This window comes from Lepeophtheirus salmonis, chromosome 13 (genome assembly GCF_016086655.4).
Source record: "Lepeophtheirus salmonis chromosome 13, UVic_Lsal_1.4, whole genome shotgun sequence".
NCBI classification, from domain to species: Eukaryota; Metazoa; Arthropoda; class Copepoda; order Siphonostomatoida; family Caligidae; genus Lepeophtheirus; species Lepeophtheirus salmonis.
The window spans coordinates 431,304-445,281 of NC_052143.2; the positions used below are offsets into that span (position 1 = coordinate 431,304).

The following is a 13,978-nucleotide window of genomic DNA, read 5'->3' on the forward strand; positions in this document are numbered from 1 at the left end:
GGAGTTAAGGGACTCTATTTGTTCAGTCATCATCCTCGGGGCCGTGTATGGCTTGTGTCAAGTACTTTATCGAGTACTCCTATGAGAGGAATATACGATGGAGAGGGCTCAGCTTGTCCAGACAATAATCAAATCAAATGGGAATGGTTCAATGCCACAACGCCTCAAGGGCAGCAGCTCTTCGTTCAGGATCGTAATATAGTTATTAAATGCACAAAGAAACTATGATTCCTGTAGGCTACTGGTTCAATTTCAAAGACATTTATTTCAATATGCACATACTTCTTGACATAGTGGCATTGTACGTAGGTTCAAATTTGTAAATTTTTATACTAAAGAAAAAAATGTTTATCAAAAAATAATTGATTTACTCTTTTTAAATAAGTATGTGTTGAGAAATCGTATCATTCAATAATATAAGGGAATATTGTTTTCTATCGTTTAATTTATTTTTTTAATTAAATTTATATGTACTTGTATTTATATATGTATAATTAGGTCACTATACAATTAAGATATTATACACATGGAAAAAGGGTTGGAGAGAAGGGAGTCAGCTAAAAAATCCTTTCAAGAGAGGAAACTTTTGCTCTACAATAGAAACTGCATCTTTTGAGGTCATATCCTTGTTTAACTTACTACTCTGAGAGGTTTTCGTTTTGGTGATAGAGGACGGTGAAACGCCATTAGATTGCTTTCGAGACTTTATTATTTCTTTGTAGAGAGCAACTTTGTACTGGAAGTAAGTATGATTGGAGTGATCCCCATCAAGGAATGCAAACTCCTTGGGACTTCGTTTTCGAACTACAGACATGGTATCACTTCCATTCTTTGCAACGTAACTGGCAGTTCGATCGATCAGCATCATCAAGTCCTTATCCTTAGGTGGCAAAACATCAACAGCGTTTGAGTCCGCTGGAGATATTTCTGGAAGTGTCACAGGTGGTGGTATGGTGGGGATCGTATCTGCCTCTTGAGGTGGCGGAGGAGGAGGAGGAAGACTTTCCCGAATTTTTTCAACCAATTTTGAGTAGGACGATGAAGAGGAATTGTTCGATGAAGTTTTAGCCTCGCCAGATAAACGGGGGGCTGCAGACGGTAGTGTAATATTCCTCAATGATTTTTCAACGTCCAATTGCATTTGAACAAGTGGCAAAGGATTGGTAGACCCACCTGCTTTGAATCGAGCCCTTTTCTTCTCAAGCACTTGTTTGTAAATAGGGTGATAGGGATTGCCTGGATTTAAAAATTGAAATTTCAAATTCCCAGTTTCCTTAGCTCTCATTAGAATCTCCATTTGAGCTCCTTCCCTTACAATGAAATCTGCAGTCTTTTCGATGACATTAGCCAAAGTGCGAAGAGATAATTGCTGCACTTTAGAGGGAGGTCTTTGAGACTCTTCTGTAGAGTAATCATAGGAAAATCCTTTTGTTTTCTGCAATATTAAAATAATTTTTTTAAATACATGTTATAAACTTGATTATGAAACAGATAAAATATATTTGAATGAATGGTAGAAATTGTATTAAAACTAACACGTATATAATTATACATACGCCTAAGCAGTATACCTCCAGACCGGAAGTATTTATATGTTGTTGTTTTTTTATATAGCATCAAACAGAAATAAGACCTAATTAAATTCATAAACAAGGTAAGAAATATAGATTTGGCTTTAAACTATCTAGTTAAAAAATCTGATAAATTCATGTAAACTGTCTAATTTTTTTAAGTTACGACAATTTGGCACACAACCCCCTATATACGAATGTTCCTAAGGTTACATGAATAATGTATGTAAATATATTCTGCAAACTTATATATTCAGTTATTATATTATACTAGGTTAATACAAATTAAATTAATTTTGATCTTATATTAATTATCGTATATGTATAGAGATTAATATTATAATATGTATCATTAATGAACTGTGTTCATACTCTGAGCTCTTACTCACATCTGTATCCAATGCACACGGATCACACATGACGTAGTTGGTAGGATAATGGAAGTTGTCCAAGAGTAACATTCGATCTTCCAAATAAAGAATAAAATCATCAAATACTTTAGCTACAGGAGAATAACTAATTGAAAGTTCCTATTTCTTTAGCCTTCCTTACAAAGACAATACTTCCAAAATCGAAGGATGAATCAAAACTAAGAGTCTTCAGAGTTGGACAACTCAAACATGCATTTGTTCAGGAAGAAGAATGCATTAATTTGATCAATGAAAGCATTTTATATCTTCTAAAAATGATGTCGTTTGGCATGATTATAGATGGTTGAATAATGAAATTTGATGATTATTTTTCCGAAAGAGATCAGATTTTTACGATTTATGGATATTTTGTTTTTTTAAATATTCCTTGTTACTTTCAGTAGGTTTGAATCAATTTTTCCCTTGAAAATAGGCTATTTTGTGTATAATTTAATTTTCATTGCAAATTTAAGTTAAAATAATGTTAACAATGGTTAAAATAATTATTTGTCAATTTAGCTAATTCAGAGAAAACGTATTGTCAGGTTGAAAAAAAAAAATTCAATTGATTTTTAGAAAGGGTAGAATAACTCAATTCAAGAGCAGAGGTAACTCATTTGAGACATAAATTAATACACTTTTTGATCTAAACTATCTAAAAGACCTTTATGAGAGGAAGTATTACTAATATATTTTGTTTAAATTAGTCCTAAAGATCCCATTTTTTGATTAAAATATCAATAATTCATCCATCAAACGAGTACGTCAATCCACTCTTAAAACAAGAAGTGTTAAGTTTTTGTATGGAAAATAACTTAAATTACTAAAGAAAATCGTTAAAAAAAATGATATATTCTTTTTAATTTTCTCACCTCCTGAGAATTAGTCTCGTCCACATTTTCTTCGTCTTCTTCTGTAGCCTTTATTCGAAGACTCCGGTAGCGCTCTTCGTCACATAGCTTCTTGTCCTCTTCATCCTCTGGATAAGATCCTTCCTCAGGTGGAAGATCTGTCAAATGAACTCTACCATCATATCGATCGATACGCAGATCACTTTGACCATTCCAGGGAATGAGATGACGGCCTTCATCAACGTAGACTGCCTTTTCAGCATCATCAAAGATTCGACATCCATAACCAAAGACAAGGAGAGACTCTACTCCGGCCTCTGGACTCTCGGACGTCATTCTATGTATAAATGTAGCAATACACAGTATATCACGTGATCATATGGCATCACTTTGAATGTTTATTTATTGGACAGCTTATGCATAGTAGTTGTTGTTGTTATTTGTTTCGAAATTTATGCTATATAAAATTTTACATGTCCCAGACTAAGGCCATAAAATTATTAATAATTATAAAGGAGGACTTCCAATTTCTTTTTGAAAGATATTTCATTCATGGTCATTTGGATGGATCTCTCCTACGGAGCAATTAGATATATGGATCTGCATTCATCCATCCTTCCTACTTCTAGGTCTTGTTATTTTTCCACTTGGATGTCCAATCCACACGTCTCCTGATACTCTCTTTAATGTCACAGTCTGATTAACTAAGGGATATTGTATTTTTGTGCTTCACTTGGTGGATTTCATCTCCTTCAATGGAAGGATAGTTCAATCTACAGATGCCCTATCATACGGAATCATCGTATACTTGTACATATACGAACTAAGGAGTTCCATAAAGTCACAGAATAACAGATTGAAAGACCCAGTGAGGAACAAAGAGAGTTCTTATCCTCCATCCGCTGCTCCTTCATTGAAATTCCTGAAAGTCAACTCTGCTTCGTCTCCTCCTAAAATATTTCATTAATAAGAGTCCTTCAGTGTTCTTCATGTATATAACGCAGAAATCACTCATCTTTATATTAATTCCATTTATAGATTGGAGTTAGTGATACACGGTCTTTTATAATAATATTTATAAATTATATAACCTGGACACTACAAGCTCACGCCTGATTTCTTTATTACTACTCAGTCTCTTTTTTCATTGGAAAACAAGTGGGAAAGGATTCTACAATCGTAAAGATTTTAATCGCTTCTCTTTTCCCTATATTTTGGACTCCAGAGTATATTCTATTCTGCTATTACATATAAATAGTTATTTGGAACTGTTAAGTGATGATGTGTTTTTAAAAATATATAAGAGACCTCTTAACATCTGTAGAATTCTATCGAAATATCAGAATATCCTTGCAATTCCCGAACGTATTGAGTCAGGAATCCTCTTCTAAATACCCAAATGGCTTGTCACCTTATTTGAATATTACTCTAGCGAAGAACTAGGATCTCCACACCAATACATAACAGATAATCCAGTTATTTGAAACTTTTAAGTGATTGTGTTTTACAAAATATATAACATACCTCTTAACTTCCGTAGACTTCTGTTGGAATGTCTAAGTTTGGGGATTCCAATGACATTCATTAAATTGTTAATCCTCTTCTAATCAGCCAAATTTCTTGTCATCATATTAGAATATTATTCTAGCAAAGATCTAGGATCTCCACACAAATAAATAAGTTATTAAATGTTTGCCATACTTGCTAATTTTAAGTTGGTTTACTGAAAACAATAGTTGAAATGTAACAAAATATTGATACAATTGTTTTAGTATTGATTCTAAAACATCAATGATTTTCTTCAAAATTTACATTTACCACTTATGAGTTCTCCGTTATTCTATTTTTTTATCTAATTGATTCATTCGGTTTTATTTTGGAGATGTAAATCCTACTTCTTTAATTTTGATTGTTGTCAGGCGAGTAGGAATTTCAAAATCCTTGCTATTATTAGTTGTAGGTATATTATATGTCTGCATACATAATAAACTATTCCAAATAATAAAGTAGGGATGCTTTAGAAAATTTTATTTGCCAGGTATTATCCAAATATTTATTAAAATATATAGAGAATTGTAAAAATCACAAGGTAGCAGAGGCGTATTCAATTAATCATCTTCGGTTCTATTTGAAAAATCCTCATAAATGATTTAGATGCAGTTCAAAGTTACAAAGCAAACTAATGGTAGTCTAGCGTAATATATTCATAAGCGTGTAGATAAATTAGGATACTGGATAATATTTATATATTCTCTACCGCCTTGAGATAAATGTTCTCCTTATTTTTATTTTTCATACCTACAAGTGTATTATAGTATGAAAATAAGATTAGGGGGTCGGCTGGAGGGGCTGTAGCCCCCCTATAAATTAATAAATTTTTGCTTGTTACTGGAAAAATTAATATTTCATTTTTTTTTTCAAAAAGTTTGAAATTTAATATAATTTTTCAAATTTTTTTCCCAAAAAATTTATTTTCTGTAAATAGCTATAGTTGTTTCAAATTTTTCTCTAAAAAATGTAATATTTGAAATTTTTTTGTGAACAGTTATGGTTCTTGAATTTCTTTCTAAAAAATTTAATATTTGTTTTGTGAATAACTGTGGATTTTTGAATATTTTTCGAAAAAAATTTATATTTAAAACTAAAATATGAAATTTTTTTCAAAAAATTTCCAAACAATTTTAATTGATGGATTTTTAAATTTTTTTAAAATAAAAAAATTAATAATAATAGAAAAAATATATACATATATAATCCTGTGGATGCCCCTGAAGATGTCCCCACTATATATGTAGTTCCAGACTAAATGTATACATTTCAAAAACAAAGTAAATATATGTTAAAGGGGTTTCTAAAGTAAATGTTTAAAAAATGATAAAATTAATTATTTAAACTGATGAATTTATCCTTTGGAAACAAAGTACCTACTTCAATTCCTTTTCTTACAAAATCATTATGTATATTCCAATAATTAATTAATATAAAATATTTTTTATCGATAGATCTTACAATACTAATGTAATTAATTCGTAAAGTTGGTAGAGTTGAGTGTATTTATAGGGGGTTCACGGAGTCGAACAGATTTGGAATTGCATCATTTAAAGGGCTTGACTCAGACCCAGGATCACAAAATATTATTACGAAACTATAAATTAAGAATAATTGATTCTTAAATCTATGTAGTTTTAATGAAATTGTATGTCTTGATTTAATAATTTAGGGACTGATAATATCAAACTAATTTCTAGAGTATGATTGGTATAGTTTCTTAAGGTTTGATGTATAATATTTACAGATCCTGGCTCTGAATCCTGCTATTTGACAACTTTCGACTCCAAATCATATATACATATTCCCTTTGTTCCAAATCTGTTCGATTCTGTGTGTAAATACATGTGATTCTGTTGACTTGACTCACTCATCAGCCAAGCTTATTACTTCATGAGAATCAGATGTACCTAATTACAAAAAATGAAATTACTTTGATCTTTTTAACCTCCTGAATGAGGATATACAAAATCAATAAAGTCTGTCAGATCTTTCCAGTTGGTTCCATTTCGGCAGCAAACATAAGAACCTTCTACATCTAAGAAATTTACTACATTATTTATCCGTGGAACTTTAATGTAGGAATATTTCATATTATTTAAATTTTACCTATTCTAATTCCAACTTCAACAGTTTAATTAGTTCAATAGTTTTTTTTTATAATTTACTTTAAAAAACCTTTTAACATATAATAATATCTACTTTGATTTTGAAATGTATTCATTTAGTCAATTTTGCTCAAAAATAATTTTTAAAAATTTCATGTATTATCTCAAAATGAAAGAGTTGCTTAAAATACCACGTGACGTGTATATAAAATTACAACTACAACAAAAATTATAGTCTTATAATTGTACAAAGTCCATATGAGTTTACCAACAGAAATTTTGCATCAAAAATGATGTTTTTCACCTCAACAGGTTACGTGATTGGAGATTTTGCTTCTCCAGATAGTATTAGAACTCATTGACACTATCTTGAAAGTTGTCACCCCCGCCCCTCCCCTTCTTTTCATTTTTTTTATCTGTCTGACCTTTTTTACCATTTAGCAGACATATGGACCGATCCATCACTCTTCAAGTCTTATTTTATTTTTATTCTATCTTATTTTAATTTATTTCACTCCTAGCTAGGATTGAGTAATTGGATAATTGATTCGTATTGTAACAAAAAACCATGTGCTTGGCTATAGTTATCTTGCAATTAGGTTTTTTTAATCATACATTTAAGTTCCTTTAAAGAATGACAGTGTTTCATTTGTAACTGTTACAAAAAATGGATTCTACTCATATACTAAGAATAAAAAAAATAAAAAAATATATGATCGCAATTACTAATAAATATTTTCAACAAACAACACAGCATGTAAAAAATAATGTATAGAAACGGGTTTTAGTTATTCTGGTCAGTCTCTTGAAATGAGTCGCTTTTGTCGTCAAAGATTATACTCAACAATTCCTCGTGTCGGAGAATTTATTGAAAAAATTAAATCATCTTTTCTTCAAGATCCTGGTAAATATTTGCACGAAATAAACCGAACACGGCATGAAATACTGGGACCCATGTATTTAGAAAGAATCGGCCCTGACGTTGACGCGCTGTTCATTGCCGATCCAGAGATTGTTCGGAAAATATTTTCTTTGGGTGAGAATATCTAAAAATAAGTATACTGGACCAAACTTCAACAATATTTTGTACAATTGCTTAGAGTCAAAATATCCCAAACACTTTATTCCCCAGGCGTGGAGTGTATATGGCGATATGAGGAATAGAAAACGAGGTTTGTTTTTCTTAGATGGACCTGAATGGCTTCGAATGCGGCGGGTTCTTAATCCTATCCTTTTAAATAATGACTCTGTTCATAAATTTGTACCTTTTTTTGAGAAGGAAGCTCGAAGATTTCTTAATAATGTAGAGGCTAATAGCTCCCCTCCTCCATCAAACTCGTCTCAAAAATATGGTACATTTAAAAATCTCCCGATAGAATTACACCGTTGGTCAGTCCGGAGCATTTTAGCGGTCATTTTTGGAGATTCGAATATACTGTCAGAAGAAGAAGAGGAAGGTCTAATTGAAGATGTTCAGATCATTTTTGATATAAGTGCTCGTTTACAATTTACGTCTGCTTTGGAGTCTTGTCGACAAAATACTCCAGATTGGATAGATTTTTCAAGTGCTGCGGATAGAGTTTTTGAATTACTTAATAAATCCATAAAGAATACAAATGTCAATTCAAAATCACTATCTGGAGTGTTAATATCCCAAGGTAAGTGAATCATTAGCAACTGTAGAACTTTGATAATCCACATTTTGCACCTTTAGGAGTATCTTACGAGGATGTAGAAAGAATAGCAATGGATTTTGTCATCGCTGCTGTAGATACAACCTCAATAAGTACACTATGGATACTTCATCTCATCTCTCAAGATACTTACATTCAAAATGAAATTCGAACATCTTTCGATAATCAATTGCTTCGTAACTGCATGAGAGAAGCATCTAGACTATATCCAGTTTCTCCCTTCATAACAAGAGTTCTGGATAAAGATATTTTAATTGAAGGATCAAAATTGCGGACTGGACAATTAATCCTATTCTCTATTTATACTATGAGTAGGAATCCAAATTATTTTACCAAGCCAGAACACTTTATGCCTCAAAGATGGGATATAACACCCTCATCATTTGCAAGTATTCCCTTTGGATTTAGAGCTAGAAGCTGCATTGGTAAAAAGTTAGCTGAACTTAGCATGGAAACTTTGATTAAAGGACTTATTCAGAGATATAAAATACATTGCTTAAACTACGAAAAAGCCGAAATGATTATGAAATTTATCGGACTACCTGATAGAACAATTAAAATAGGATTGGAACATATTGTTTAATCTTTCTGCCGGCATTATTTTAGTTTCGTTCATTCTTTTTATTTTAAGGATAGCTTAGTCATATCATCCAATTTTTATTGGATAAAATTGTCCATCCAGTTTCATATGATATCCTGATCTTGGGATCTCTGATAATTATTGTTTGCTACTAGGCCAATGTATATCTTTCAATATTACTAATGGGCAAAGCTTTAAAAAAATAATAGAAAAATCAGGAATCTAATGTATAAATAGACTTAAATATAAATAATTAACTTCGTAGACCTGAAGTTTGTCTCTTTTAGGGCACTAATGGGACAATTGTCTTAAATACTAAGTCTATCGTCCCTAATAGAGGGTCATATAGCTCACAGCAATAAATTCTAAGTAGACGCCATTTGTCTATTAGTTATAACAAAGGTATTTGAGAATTGGCGCCATTTAGAGTATGACGTATCAATGAGGGATAATTAGACCCTATTAAGTAAACAGACTTGGATTATTACAATTAATCCAACTGAGAGTTGAATAGAGCCATTTTAAGGAGGAATCACAAATAAATACAATAAATGGTTTGTAATGACGAAGTAATGTTTTGATTATTATTATTTTGAAAGGGCAGCTAGAAGTGAGAGCCCTACCCTGGCCTATGACATCACAGCAGCTCATCCCCTGGTTGTGATTGCTCGCACCTATTGGAGAAATTTCAAAAAGTGATTGTCCAACCGGAGTAAGAAGAGAATGAGTATGACGGCGACATTGAGCTTGGAATCCCGGTCATCAACACCCGTCAAGGGTATTCCTCGCCCTACGTTTAACGTCGAACCCAAGAGTTTTTCGACCAAGAAAGAGAGATCCACTCCTTCATTTCGTCCTCCACCGAAGCCTCCCTCTAAGACTTGTCCTCCAGTTTCAAGAATCTTCTCCAATCGTCCTGACTTTTATCGAGCTCAATCCATAACTTTTCTGGCCTCTCCGGATGGGTCCCTCACGGGGACACCTTTGCTCTCAGACAGCCACTACGACGAAAACAAAAAACTCTCTTACTTTGAACAAGCATTTGAAATCAAGGAAAAGATCGGAGCTGGCTTCTTTGGAACCGTCTACAAAGTTCGGAGTAAACAAGATGGACTCGAATATGCGGTGATTTCTTAGAAATGTCCCATCAACTAATTATAATTATAATGAATCTAATTCCTTTATTGAATGCTTCGTTCTAGGTGAAGATTGCGCAAGAGTCGTATCGTGGACGCTCGGACAGAGCTCGTAAATTGGAAGAAGTCCGGAAACATCAATTCCTTTTACCTCATTCTAATTGTGTTCATTTCTACCAGTCCTGGGAAGAAAAAGGCCGACTATATCAGCAGTTTGAACTATGTGAAAAAAGTCTTCAGGAATTTGCAGATGAGGATCATGATATACCAGAGTCACAAATATGGGACTATCTTGTTGATCTTCTCCTAGCCGTCAAACATCTCCATGAGCATGATCTCATTCATATGGATATCAAACCTGAAAATATTTTCATAGGTCGTGATGGAATATGCAAATTAGGGGATTTTGGTATTGTCATCGATTTAGCTAAAGTAACCTCCTACATACATATACATAATATTATGTTAACGTCACATGTTTTTTTCAGAACGACTCTTCAAATCATGCAGTTGAAGGGGATCCTAAATATTTAGCTACAGAAGTCCTTGCTCGTAATTATTCCAAAGCTGCTGATATATTTAGCCTGGGTGTTACCATGCTGGAAGTTGCATGTGATCTTGATCTTCCTAAACAGGGGGCGCTTTGGCACAAACTCCGAAATGATGGCCCTGACCCCTCCGTCACTGTTCGTATTTCATCAGAGCTTAAGCGAATCATTCAGTTAATGATGATAAAGGATCCGAATCGCCGTCCTACAGTAGAAAGTCTTTTGAATTTACCTTCAGTCAAATCCGCTCTCAAAAGGAGGAGGAGAAAGTTGATGGTCATTCATACTTTTTCCTATTTGAAATCCCTACTAGAACCCATTTGGCGTTTCTTTAAGACTTTTCTAATGTTTCTATCTCTTCCTTTTCTAATATTATGGAGATATATCCTTAGTACCTCTTGGATTTATAATTACAGACACTTAGAAACTCCTTCTCCTATGATACGATCCTACTCCAAAAGTCAGGCTAATGGTGCATTTTCTTCGGATGAGGATGAAATGGATCACTCTCATTTATCTTCATCAACTCAAAGCTCACTTGCTAGTCCTATTCAAGATGATGTAGAGTTTTATATCGATACTCCTCAAAAAATGGAAGTGTCTCCACATAAGCCATTCAAAAAAACATTTTTTGGTCGTCAAACCCAAAGTACTCCTGGGAATCTCCGTTACAGATCTCGATATCTTAATCAGCCAAATTACGAGTCAGGCCTATGTTCACCAAAGCGATTATTTGCTGATAATAGTAATGACAGTACGCAACCAAGTTTTGAAGTAAGCACTGAAATAGATGACCATCTCAATTCCAAATTCAAAGTGAGGCCCACTGTCTTGGCCGAAAGGTTTGACGCTTTAGATGATAGCGATGATTGAATTTCTTAAAAAGTTAATTTCGTTGATTGTGGTAAATGATTAGTCCAATGAACAGTACTTGTTTTGAAAAAGATTGCTTTTTGAAAGTATCGATTTAATGATGGCACAAATCTTGGGATCTACCTAATGGAAACTAAATGTTTCAATAATCAAAAATAGTAAAATACTATTTTCCATCTTTATTGTGATTTTCTGGGTGGACTTTTCTTGAATCTAAGGGATGTCAGTTATTTTTGTCGTCTAATTTTATCTTTATATTTGAAGAATATATATATATACATCAGGAATAACTTTCTACGTTTTATCAACCCACGAATCATTTGGTTCTCGCAGAAGATCAGAGTTTTAAGTAATGACCATCACTTGTGTAATATTTATTCCGTAAATTCTTGTTTTTTCAATGTTTTAAAAAGAATGTACAAAACACACAATAAATTAATACGATTACTTAATTTTGCATTTATTTAAAATAAATTTGCATGTATAGAGACTTCTATTTTTTTTCAATCAATGTCTTCATGAATAAAAATTATTTTTTTTTCTTACTTCTCTACAATCACAAAAAGATCTTGATCCAAGTGGATCTATGGCTACATGTTGTCCCTTAATTTAATCCTTGAAAAAATAACAACTAATTATTAAAAGATATAGTGTGATATATATTATTTAATTCAATTTTATGCATTCTATACCACCAATTTTTGAACAAAAAGAGTGTTTTTTGAGTAGCCAGCTCTCAATTATAAGAAGATACTAAATATATATTGAAATGGCACCTACCACTGCAGCAAGATCTTTGTTGACGCAGACACTCTTTAAGTATAAAACCCCTGAATCGGGGAATACATTCTTTGTCTTATATATATTTTTTTAAAGTAGAATGAATTGATTTTTGATTTTTTTAATTATATGAAGAATAAATTTGTTCCTTTTTGAGCTATATTTTCAAAGTATCAGACGCAAAAAGCCGTGATACTTATCAATTAATTACTTGTATCACAAATAAGTATATTCATAGAAGACCACATAAAATTAAAACTAATATAATTAACAGATATGTCTTGTTATTTCATATCATGTTGGTGATATTTATCGGGATAGGTTGAGAGTCTATAGTAAGATTGCGGTCAGTTTCCGTTATTTTTGATAGGGGGAGGTCTACTAATTTTAAATACACTTAAACTCATTTAGTCAATTTAAATAAGTTACCAAAATTAACTATTTTCCTGAGTACAAATAGTTGAATTGAGTTCCTTAGATAGAAACCAATCTGACTTTACTCGAATCATGTAAGCTTAATAAGTCAAAGAGACTTAAAATAGAACCTTCTGCAGTCCTAAATTACTTAATACAACATCGAGGTCACTAATAAATTTGAAGTTGAATAGGAGCTTAAAAGAGATTTTGCGGCTGTTATCCCTAAGGCACCTATACCTTATTGCAGCAAAATAATGGTTAAAAAAAAATATATATACAATATATATAAATATTTTATGTTGAATAAGCTATCCATGGATTAAATGAAAGATTTGGTTAAAACAATTTATTTACAATATTGATTTGAATTTTGGAACCAATTTGATTATAATGGCAATATTTGCATGTTTGATAATACACTACCTAACAAAAATAAATAATAATTAAGTCAATTCAGGAACTTCAGATAAAAAATTCGATATAAGCACCAAGTATATCCTGGTAAATTGTCTATATTTTCGTTTGGGTTTTTAACCTCAAGTTTCCAATTTTGAAATATGAGATGTTTCAAAAATACATAATTACTATTTAGTCGTAAAGTAATTAATAAATTAAAATTCAAAAAAATTTACCCTTGGGGGGACTCGAACCCCCAATCCCCGGTTTAGGAGACCGATGCCTTATCCATTAGGCCACAAGGGCTTCTTGTTTAAAGTAAAATTTAATATTATATAAATATATTAATGACAATGTCGAAATTACAGATTGGGTTGAGGACTCAAATTTTAATTTTAAATGTTATTACATAAAAGCTAAAGTTCATAATATTGTAGAGAAAAACGCGTGCAATGAGAAGGGGGGAAATACATATGGTATCATTGTTTAAAATACTGATGTGATTATCATCTGCCTGCTTTATTATGATTTTTGAGGGTATAACGAAAGTATTTATTAGCAAAATGTTTAATGAAGATATACTACGTATAATTTACTTGGACGTTTTTTATCCGTTACAGTAGATTTTATAACGTCACACTCCATGAAATTGTAATTCATTATGAACCTTATTCTCAGAATAATAGCTAATGAAACGACAAAGTAGGGTATTTCGAAATATATTTGAAGTTCTACGTTTAAAAAAGAAGGCCTTAAATAAATATAATCTACATAATAAAAAATACACCATCATACATTTATGTTAAATATACAAAATTAAACAATTGGAATCATATAACTAATAACAATAAATTATATATACAGAATATTGAAATAATAGATTGATCCAAATAATATTTTCCAGAATCCAGTTAAATATGTCATAACTTTAGGTTGCAATATACAAGCGAGACGTGGAGTTTACTCAAAAAGATAATCATCCCTCTTCTTCATGTGGAAGTTGCTATATACAATTGTGCACAGGATAGATATATCTCTACTGATGAGATCTAACTAATTATTAATA

General features: G+C 31.9%; 3 protein-coding genes and 1 non-coding gene across 8 annotated transcripts; 2 read left to right on the forward strand and 2 right to left on the reverse strand.

Annotated features, from left to right (window-relative positions):
* Window positions 1-427: 427 nt before the first annotated feature.
* Window positions 428-4,520, reverse strand: LOC121127453 (uncharacterized). The gene is made up of 2 exons (XM_040722819.2): window positions 2,854-4,520; window positions 428-1,435 (listed from the first exon to the last, which is right to left on the reverse strand). Exons 1-2 carry the CDS (start codon window positions 3,166-3,168, stop codon window positions 554-556), a joined length of 1,197 nt encoding a protein of 398 aa, XP_040578753.1. The 5' UTR covers window positions 3,169-4,520; the 3' UTR covers window positions 428-553.
* Window positions 4,521-7,217: 2,697 nt separating this feature from the next.
* On the forward strand, window positions 7,218-9,026 carry LOC121127537 (cytochrome P450 315a1, mitochondrial). 5 transcript variants are annotated; one of them, XM_040722939.2, is made up of 4 exons: window positions 7,218-7,392; window positions 7,453-7,524; window positions 7,589-8,146; window positions 8,203-9,026. In XM_040722939.2, the coding sequence occupies exons 1-4, from the start codon at window positions 7,299-7,301 to the stop codon at window positions 8,763-8,765; spliced, it is 1,287 nt and encodes a 428-aa protein (XP_040578873.1). In that variant the 5' UTR covers window positions 7,218-7,298; the 3' UTR covers window positions 8,766-9,026. The 5 variants fall into 5 exon arrangements, with proteins under 5 accessions (XP_040578873.1, XP_040578872.1, XP_040578877.1 ...); XM_040722938.2 differs by having other exon boundaries at window positions 7,221-7,524; XM_040722943.2 differs by lacking the exon at window positions 7,453-7,524 and having other exon boundaries at window positions 7,280-7,392; window positions 7,621-8,146.
* Window positions 8,216-11,771, forward strand: Myt1 (protein kinase, membrane associated tyrosine/threonine 1). The gene is made up of 3 exons (XM_040722937.2): window positions 8,216-9,887; window positions 9,965-10,330; window positions 10,387-11,771. Exons 1-3 carry the CDS (start codon window positions 9,486-9,488, stop codon window positions 11,317-11,319), a joined length of 1,701 nt encoding a protein of 566 aa, XP_040578871.1. The 5' UTR covers window positions 8,216-9,485; the 3' UTR covers window positions 11,320-11,771.
* A 1,374-nt stretch (window positions 11,772-13,145) lies between these two features.
* Window positions 13,146-13,218, reverse strand: TRNAR-CCU (transfer RNA arginine (anticodon CCU)). Its single transcript has one exon. It is a non-coding gene; the product is annotated as a tRNA-Arg (tRNA).
* Between the last annotated feature and the right edge of the window lie 760 nt (window positions 13,219-13,978).